The sequence below is a fragment of the Olea europaea genome, chromosome 9 (assembly GCF_002742605.1).
Source record: "Olea europaea var. sylvestris chromosome 9, O_europaea_v1, whole genome shotgun sequence".
In the NCBI taxonomy this organism is placed as follows: domain Eukaryota; kingdom Viridiplantae; phylum Streptophyta; class Magnoliopsida; order Lamiales; family Oleaceae; genus Olea; species Olea europaea.
Window position 1 is genome coordinate 9,813,314 of NC_036245.1, and position 9,798 is coordinate 9,823,111.

General features: G+C 34.4%; 2 protein-coding genes across 2 annotated transcripts; both read right to left on the reverse strand.

Annotated features, from left to right (window-relative positions):
* Positions 1-814: 814 nt before the first annotated feature.
* On the reverse strand, positions 815-4,564 carry LOC111399611 (ER membrane protein complex subunit 4-like). The gene is made up of 6 exons (XM_023027020.1): positions 4,276-4,564; positions 4,129-4,185; positions 3,011-3,164; positions 2,519-2,616; positions 2,364-2,429; positions 815-1,121 (listed from the first exon to the last, which is right to left on the reverse strand). Exons 1-6 carry the CDS (start codon positions 4,402-4,404, stop codon positions 1,083-1,085), a joined length of 543 nt encoding a protein of 180 aa, XP_022882788.1. The 5' UTR covers positions 4,405-4,564; the 3' UTR covers positions 815-1,082.
* A 2,243-nt stretch (positions 4,565-6,807) lies between these two features.
* LOC111399612 lies at positions 6,808-9,367 on the reverse strand. The gene is made up of 5 exons (XM_023027021.1): positions 9,106-9,367; positions 8,819-8,914; positions 8,361-8,486; positions 7,662-7,701; positions 6,808-7,069 (listed from the first exon to the last, which is right to left on the reverse strand). Exons 1-5 carry the CDS (start codon positions 9,241-9,243, stop codon positions 6,996-6,998), a joined length of 474 nt encoding a protein of 157 aa, XP_022882789.1. The 5' UTR covers positions 9,244-9,367; the 3' UTR covers positions 6,808-6,995.
* Between the last annotated feature and the right edge of the window lie 431 nt (positions 9,368-9,798).

A 9,798-nucleotide genomic window follows, 5' to 3' on the forward strand; every position in this document is an offset into this window, starting at 1 on the left:
ATCATTATGGACTTATCGATCAAATTTCAAATTTTGAATAAAAGAGAATTTTCACTTAATTTAGAAAAAGAAGATGATTTATTATTTTTTTTATTTATTTGTTATTTATTATTTTTTTAACACCTCAAGTCTATTTTTATTTTATTATAAAAAAAAAAGTGAGAGAAAGATAGAGAGAGGGATATCGGGAGTTACACATGTTCCAGTCAATTGTGTCAGCCGTTTCCACAAGCAGCAAGGCAACTTTGTCAAAAACAAGTTGGGAAGCCCCATAAATTAGTGATGGCAACGGGACGAGTTCAGGGCAGGACGTCGCCCCGCCTCTCCCACCCCATACCCCGTTCGTAGTTTTCTTGCCCCGTTTATTTTTTTATTTTTATATTCCGAGTTCAATAAAATACGGATAACATTCAAGTTAAATTTTTAATAAAGAATACCCTTACTTTATGTAAATTTAAGTTTTTGTTTTGAGATAAAAATATTTATAGTGTAAAATGATTTTTAGAGAATGTGTGGATAAAAAGTATGAAAAAATTATAGGTCTACATGTAAATTATGTTATTAAAAAAATTGTGATAGAAAATAAATTTAAATAAAAATGATTTTAAAATATGTTTCATAGATGAACTCTAAATATGTTATAATAATTATAATTAAGTATGTAAACAAATAATTAACAAACAATTAGCTAATTAGTAACAAAGTTATGATAAATTAAGGGTTGGATGAACAAATAATTAGAAATTTTCTATCTTCATATTTCCAAGTATTAAAAAAAAAAAAAAAAATCACGGGCGGGTTCGGGGCGGGTAAATTGCCATCACTACCATAAATTAGGCTACATACTCATAATATTCGTGCAATCATCATAAACTTACAATTTCGTACCCCTCATTTAAAACTGGAAATCGTACATGATCATACACATTTTGGCCACTTAATAGCATCTAGCATTGGCCAGAAGAAATGCGCAACTTTGTTAAATGAAAAAAATAACAAGGAACAAGTTAGTAACATTTATCCGAATTCAAAGTCACATTTCACTGAGTAGGTTGCTCGAAACTCAATTCTCTGGAAAGAACTTATTGAAGAGGAATACCTCCACCAGAATACTCAACCTCCTGAAAACAAGAAACGAGTTAAGTGAAAAGGGGTTTCAGTTACAAAGCTGAACCATCCAACATGACCATATCACTACAAAAATAAAAATTGGCTATCCAAATGCCAAAGATAAAAGTTGGAGACCCAAGTGTAAAATGTAATTTGGGGTCCACCGCTGCAAATTTTACCTCTATGAAATATGAATTTTTTTAATTTTCTGAAGCTTCTAGCCATACCCAAATATGCAATTTCATCCATTTCCAAACCATTTATAGATACAGCAAAAGCCAATAAGAGCACCCATTAAAAGATACACATTTATTAAGGCTGAAAGGTACGCTAACGTAAGCTAAAGGTGTGCTAGCGATTATCAAAAATAGAAGAAATTAACAAGGATTGCTTTTAGTCATTAATCAAGTTGACAAGTGGCCATTTTTTGTTACATGAACTGTTGCCCCTGTACATCCAACATCTCTCCCACGGGAGGTACGAGGCAGCAATAACATTCAGAAGCTGGTTGGTTTTACAAGAACTTAAGACTCGATCTTACTGCATACGGAGCTATCTCAGACGTATTTGCAACAATTTTAACTATAGAAGCCATAAACAAACTTTAAATCCTCGTCAAAATGGTGTCCCCTCTACATTAAGCGAAGCCAGAGAGCTTCAACTTTCCTAGGGTTACCTAACATTCACAATTTAGAAAAGCCTCAGTTGTCCACTAGCATCCGAAGCCCCCAAGTTGCATATAATTTCAAGAACAAAGTTTGGTTACCAAAATTCAATCAAAATGGATGACAGATTCCTTGGAAAACAAAAGACATATGGGTACCTTCGTGGTCAGATTACAACCCCAAAAAAAAAATAATAATAAAATAATAATAATAATATATATATAATTTATTTTATTTTATTTTATTTATTTATTTATTTGCAATGGAGCATAAAAGCTTGTTTGGTAGGTGATTATAAATTGTTTAGATCATAAATATTAGGTTTGACCAAAAGGGTATATAAATTAAACAACTACCAAACAAGAGCTAAGTTAGTGATCATATTATCACTCAATTCTTTTTAAAGATTTGTTAACTCTCCACCCTCATAGGGTTATGATGTATTAACATTTGATTTCATAATTACTGCTCCAAATTTTATATGTTCGCATAAAATTTTGGCTTAGTAATCCTATGTTCTCCACAGATAAAAAAATAAAATTAATAACAGATCAAATCTACAGCAATAAATGAAATAAGAAATCGAACCTGAGCAGGAGCAATGGATGAAACCCAATCCGATACATGTGTTGGAAGAAGACCCAACGTATTAAGCTGCCAATAACAGATATAATTCGGTTAGTTTTAGAGCAATTCTATGCTAAACGTCACAATGACTTGCACAATGTTAGAAAGGAACCAACCTTCCAGATGCCCATTCCTAAACCAACCAAATTAAGGGCAGTAAATACTAATTTAGGCGCTAGGAGATCCACTCTATTGTCCTTATAAGGCTCAAAAACTGTCAATCAAAGTAATGATAGTTAGCATAGTTTAATCCCTATAGAAACATAAACATTAGAAACCACACCATGACGGTTGAAGTGTTATTAGTATATGGATATAGAAATGCGACATACGTAACAAAATCCACAAGCAATATATACTTGAAATTCCATACCCCGATCGATCTAGTAGCTCCAAACTCAAAAATACAACTTTTAAGAACTTGAGCTATACTTTTAAGCCGTGTTTTTCTATGACAAGGTAGAAGTCAACTTTCAGTTGAACCAATAAATCTTCTCGCAACATGAGTCTATAATTGATCAAGAATTATCAAAGTGAAGTGAAAATAGATGAGCACTAATTGAAAAGGTGTCTGTAACTAAACAGAAAGGCGTAAAAATAACTATCACCTTTGTCAACCCCTCGAAGAGCATTTACGGGTTGCCAAAGAGCTGAAAATGTGATACCAATGCTAAAGAGATGAACTGTGCTTCCAGACATCCACATCATGAAGCCCATCATACACAAGTTCTTAAAAGGGGATTGTGCAACATCCCATGCTTTCTATTCAAGTAAAATAAATATATTAGCAACCAGATGGAGATCAAAACGTCCAAAGACAAACTTCGAACATACAAATGTAGCAAGGACTTAATATGATCTCTAGTTCTTAATAAAGAATTTAATGTGATGCTGGCAAAACCTTCACCTCATAAAACAAAATTAAAAGGAAACCGTACAGAAGCTAATAGCAGGTCCTTCTCATCACTAGAAAACCACAAAAAACGTAATCAAGACAATAAAAACTCTCTTCTTCAAATTCACTTATAAAATAACTGAAACTGCACCTTACTATTATTTAAACTCTTCCTACAACACTTGAGCTTGGACAAATGATACTACAATGCCCTCGGAAGTTATCAATAAGAAGGGGAAAAGAGCTTTCCTCGTGAATTCTTCAGAACATAAAATATTCTTTAACAATTGTGTCTTCTTATTGAACTTATAAGCACAAGAAGCATGGAGATCATCTTGTCATGAGGTTGTTATTTTGACTCAGATTATAAAGAGAAAATTGAAAAGTGAATAACTTTATAATTAGGGTAATAATTCAACCGAAAATATAAATATTAACTAATTGAATAAAAAATATTTTAATTCTTTTACCAGGTATAATTAACTCATTAAAAGCATATAAAAGAGTGTGACAGGCAGATTACGAGTTCCAGAAAAATATGCACATTAAAATCCGCCCCAAAAATCAAGAAAAAAATGAATATCTACTCTATGATCCATTGATAATTCAAAACTTTAGATCTTCAGTTTGTTCCACCAAAACTTCTATAAAAATCAACTAGTAAAATACAAGTTCGATCACTATAATACTTCAGCCTCTTAATAGATCAAGATTTCAAATTTTCATCAGAATCAATTCAAAATTCAAAATATATAACGTATACTCCATTGCAAAATCCTTCTAATAAATTCGAAAAAATATATATCTCAAACTAAATTACGAGAAAAATACCTGGGCTTTCCAATTTGCTTCAGCATCCTTCTTCTGTTTACTCACAGCCGAATCATCCTACATATAAGAACCAATCAAGTCTAATAAACACCTCAATCAAAAATTCAATATTTTTAAAAGAAAACCATGAAAAACAAACGCAATTACCGGGTCGTGAGAAGCACGGGTGAAGCCAGGGGGATCCGGGATGTCGCGAGCAGAATTGGAGGTGGAATTGTCTGTAAATTCCACAGCCCATCTGCGGCCCGAGCCCATTATAGCTTTTCCCTTGTCCATTACTGTAATTATGCAGAATTTCACACACTCAGCGTGTTTTTGAGTGTGTCGGAATATGTGAATGAGTGAATTTACGATCGGCAGGCAATAATAGGAGGTTTCTGCTTGAGGTTTTTGACGGCTGTATACAGAAGATCTAATTATTTGTGTTAGGGGGTGTTTGGTTGTGGATATAACTGCATTTTTTGGTTTTCATTGTTGTTAATATTAGAAAATAGTGATGATAAGAAATGGTAAAATTTTAGCCGTAAGTTATGAGGTTAGTTTTGGACGGCTACCAAGAAATGGCAACTATTTTTTAAGCCTAACCATCGTAAAAATGTTATTTAAGAGAAAATATTTGGTTTTCGATTTCGACATTAATAATGTACCTTTCTCAGTATTCACTTGGGGGATGACATATCCTTCGTTAGCATGGAGTGGTTCCTCGGGATACCAGAATATCAAACCATAAACGAAGAAAGACGTGAGAGAAAAGTATATTGGCTAGTAAGGTAATTGAGATGATAATTCGAGTTGCCAAACATCAAGCAACGCTTGAAGTGTGATCAAAGATTTATATCACAGTTGACCTTAATCATTATTAGTACATTTTTTCATTGTAATTTGTACGAAGACAAGATTGTGTCACATTCTATATACGTTAGTAAGTTAAATTATTTAATTAAAGTTTCATCTCCTTTTACGAGCAAAGAAATACTAGTGATATGCAATAATAACCAGTGTAAACACTGGAATGAAACAAACTAATTAGTGCGTGCGAGTTTTTGTGTGTGTATGTGAGAGAGAAGCAAGGTATTCCATCTTAGTTTTAGGGTGAGAGTTCATTATACGTTATGAATATTTGTTATTGATTTTGTTATAGTGGGTGTTGAGGTGTGATGAAATGCAAAGTGATTGGGTTACGGGAATGCCTTGTTGTAGATACTATACAAATATCGTTGCGTCTTACGAGCTGTATCAACATTTTTATATACACACTAGCTAAGTACATTGTGAGCATGTGAACAACTTCAAATCTCTCATTGATGTTTCTGTCATTGACATGTCTTGAACTAGTTTGGTATCAGACTTTTTTGGACATAGGCAGTAGGCTTATTCAATAATTAACTCATGTCTTGAACAGTTGAACATTTGGGTTTTCCAGATTGTTGTTAGGCTGTCCAAAGAGATGATGTTTGGCTGTTCTTAAAAGTATTATTTTGATTTTTGCCTAACTTGATTTTCAGTGTTACTCTTTTCACAAACATAACTTACTTTTGACAACGGAAATTTATTATGATAGGGATACTTAGATGAGTGTTCCATTATGTCTACTTCAAGATGGTGCAGTGGAACTGGTTCTTTTATTAATCGCGATAACATGTTGTGTCATATCCCCTCAAGAAACACAGCTTTTGTTATATGTGCAGGAAAGGTAAATACATTATTGAAAGTATGTTTAGCGAGCAGTACTGAACATGACAATATGATGAACTTGTTTTAGCTTCTTTTTCTTAATGTATTGTCTAATACTGTATAATACAACTTACCAAGCAAATCATAAGGATCTAAATATTACCATACAACCAAATCTCAAGGTGATTATATGCACAGCAATAAGAGAATTCATTTGATGTTTTTAGGGTTTTGCATGCTGTTCCAGCTGCAAAGGAACTAGCTTCCGTGCGAAATGGCCCAGGTACCCTCTAGTTGCCAAATAGTAGCATGATATTTCTGGCTACTGTGCAAATTGCTACTTCATTGAACACCTGAATTTCTGTGTTTACATATTGAAAATCAAGGTATTTGCTAGTCAAACAGGGCCATTGATGAGCCCCGTTGACAGGCCAATGTGTTGGCAACACGTCGGCCATTGATTATGTATGCACGGGCCCCATGTGCTGCAAGATCCAGGGCCCGAGGTCACGCCACCTCCATCTAGATTTAAACCCGGGATTGTGTAGTAAATCCCTAAAATCAATTATGTGGTGGAATTTGCCAGCTTAGCTCGCCTCTTTGACATTTACTTTATACAAGTCTATAACAATGATTTTTGCCTTTTATGTTTTGTGTTTATAAACGTGACACAGTTCCATTATTTCATTATGTCACTAATTAACCATTGTTTTCCATCAAGAACACTGAAGTGTTCATAGGCTATACCAAATTATATTTCCATTTTGTGGCTCATTGAACACTGAGCAAGTATACACCGTAATTAACCACAATGCTTCATGTATTCTTGGCAAAATGTACCGGCGCTTAACGTATTGGCAGCTTCGAGATTGCTATGTCTAGATGTGAGTGGATGGTCATGTTTGCTATTCTGGGAAGATCAGCTGGTGCGGTAGGTGTGAGGCACGTCTTTAACTTTCCCAAAAAATTCCTCGATTTGAAAAGAAAAAAAGCATAAGGTCTGAATTTAAGAGTTCACTGAAGAAAATGAGTGAACATATGCATTACGCTTGCTTGGAATAAAACTCAGTAAGAAAAAGAACAAACAAAAGTAGTTTGATACATTTAACTAACACAAACATGTAAGAGAATCATCTCTCGAACATTTCCTGATTATATGATCATCGTTGTTAGAGACAAAACTAGTCAACGATTTAGTCACCTTGGACGATTGCTGAGAATAACAACTGGTTGATATTATCCGAGGGTGACACTTCCATTTCGTCCTCTGCATAACAGTTTTTTGAAGAGTTAATATTATCATATTAATAGCACCTGTTTTTCTGGCAAAATCTGAAACTCTAACAAGGATATGCATGACAAAATTGTTGTTATGGAGAAGAAGGGGTCAGTGAAAACTTGGTGTACAAGTGTCCCTAGTGTTGCTAATCGAAGAAGCTTTACCTATTCTTTTATCAGACATGTCTACAGAGGGAGATTGAACTAACACAAGTTTCTCTCAGAACATTATGAAACACGATAACTTTCACAACCTTCCTAACTTATGTAATGCAACAATCACCCTGGCAGACGTATACACAAGTAACAAACATTTACATTCTGGTGGCAGGTAAAAAAAGAAAAAAAATCAACCCTTGTTTAAGTCCCATTTTTTTCATCAAAATACATTCTTCAACAGTGATTTGACCTCATTTCAACCACACATTTTCAATAAAATAATATTACACATAAACCTAAAACTTTTCCTTATTTTTTAACCACACATTTCCCATCATAACACTATTTGAAAATGCACTTTTTGAAGAAAATGGGGCTCAAACAACCCCTCAATCTCAAAACAAATTTGACTAGCATCTTACCAGTTCTGGATCTGACATGAGCTGTCCATTCATCAATTACCTGTACATATAAAGTCAAAAGATTATAAAATAGACCAAAGTTCTTCATAAATATCATCACCAACAATGACAAAGAAGGTTAAAATTTAGCGAGCCTGATAGAAAGCACCAAAGCAGAATGCTTTATGCTATGGTACGTATCCATACAAGCCAACCTCGCCATTTAAATTTTGGTTGCTTGCTGGCAAATGATGCTTAAGTCTTGGGCACCTTTGGAAAATGCAACCGTTCAAACCTTGATAACAATTACATCACACGACCTAAACTAGGTAGACATTTTTAGATCACAAGGAGAAAAGTCTGACATAAACTTTTAAGGGGGAGTATGGATTTTTATCTGGACAACAATCTGCATACTTGTAACATTCAGGAACTCGCAAGCATACAACTTTGGAACCACCCCCAAACCCTTATCTAGTAAGCCTCTTATACAAAGTACAAACCCCCACAGCACGAGGGGTATAAATGAAAAGAACAATGTATTAGAAAGAATTTCCAGTTGGATGGAGATCAAAGTTACGCCTAGCTAAAGCTTAAAACCCCAGTAAGTAATTTCAGACCTAATGACACTGATTGTATGGAGACCTATGGTTAACCGTGGGAAGACATTTTATTAACTTGTGAATCAAGACTGATCACATAATATAAAGCTCACATTACCTGATTGAAGCTCACATAAGCAGGATCATCACTCTCACTGGTGATAGGAATGCCCGTGGATGCTTGCAACCTCTGCACCATTGACCTGTTCCCCTCTAAGATCGTTCTGGCTTTATCAATTAAATCCTACATGTGTAATAATTTAAAGATAATTTTGAATCCAAACTACCAAATATATTTAAAAACATGTTAATTCATTCAACCTCAGTAGTTGTACTTGGAAATATATGAACAAAATTACTAATTCCTAATTGGTAAGGTGAAATACTGCTGGAAACAAAAGAATATGAATCAATAAGGTATACCAGTAATATAATTCCCCAAAATGTCTCAAACACAAAAATTACCAAGCTTTGATCAACAAAGAATATAAAAGAAAACTGTATATAATTTCTATCTGCAATCAGCTCATCTAAATCAATTCGTGTGTGTGTAAGTGAGTGTTCGCGCACGCATACCTGTTTGGCTGTGAGTAGCTCGCGACACTGGTTCTTTAAAGATGACATTTCCTCTTCAATTTTCTTCAACCGTGTCACAAGCTTCATGGGATTAGCCTGTAAAAACCATACAGAATCAGAATGAAAGGATGGAAATACGCACCCCAACAAGAATTTCAGGTTCAGATTCAAAAAAATGAATTTCGTTAAAGGAAAAACAAAAGCAAGAAGAAATTAGAATGCCCACTACATAAAAAGCGTAAATAAAGAATTTAGTCAAGAAAATAGTGAAAAAATAGAGAAAATACATGGTCGGGGTAAACTTGCTGGAACTCCTTTTGGAGTTTGTTGTACACCATGGAAAGGTCGCGATTGGCTTTCGAGAAGAGGTTTAGGAGCCCATCCACTGCCTGGTGTTGTTGATTTTCAAGATTCCGATGTCCCATTTACACGCACCGACTGTGTTTTCTGTTCGAATTTGAATTGGGAGAGCGGAATACTGGGGGTTTCAGTGACAGGCGGGCTGACAAAAGGAAGACGGTAAAATATTCGGATGATTATTGCCAAGTTTTTGACATAATAGACATCATTTCAAAATTCTTTTCACAACACAGACAGTTTAAAAAAAAAAAATTAAAAAAATTCACTTCTCTCGCCCACAATTTTTTGAAAATAAAGGGAATGCGAAAAACAATGTGAATTAAAGAATATACATTTAGCATTATTGTTCCTATTATTTCGAAAAGCTATTTGAGCATTCATTTTAATTTTATTAAAAATCAAATTTATTGTGTTAATAACTCGATATTGTCTTTCGTATCCTGACCCAACACTACTTTGCATATTAGGAATGACAAAATGCCCTCATCCTATCAAAAGATCAAGGCAAGAAAGGAAAACACAAGTCGTCTTGCATTCCAAAAATTCCGATGGGAATGGGAGGCGTGCAAGGTCATTACAATCGTGTTGTCATCCCAGTGCATCCTCACCCCTTCCCCATT

Bases quoted from the DNA above. Each gene is read 5' to 3' on its own strand.
- LOC111399611 (XM_023027020.1), bottom strand. From the start codon at position 4,404: ATGGACAAGGGAAAAGCTATAATGGGCTCGGGCCGCAGATGGGCTGTG. The intron at 3,165-4,128 runs GTATTTTTCTCG...TTACTTGAATAG, and splicing joins AAGCAAATTGGAAAGCCCAG to AAAGCATGGGATGTTGCACA. The intron at 1,122-2,363 runs GTTCGATTTCTT...TCTTGTTTTCAG, and splicing joins CATCCATTGCTCCTGCTCAG to GAGGTTGAGTATTCTGGTGG.
- LOC111399612 (XM_023027021.1), bottom strand. From the start codon at position 9,243: ATGGGACATCGGAATCTTGAAAATCAACAACACCAGGCAGTGGATGGG. The intron at 8,487-8,818 runs GTATGCGTGCGC...TTACACATGTAG, and splicing joins AGCTACTCACAGCCAAACAG to GATTTAATTGATAAAGCCAG. The intron at 7,070-7,661 runs GTAAGATGCTAG...ACTGTTATGCAG, and splicing joins TCATGTCAGATCCAGAACTG to AGGACGAAATGGAAGTGTCA.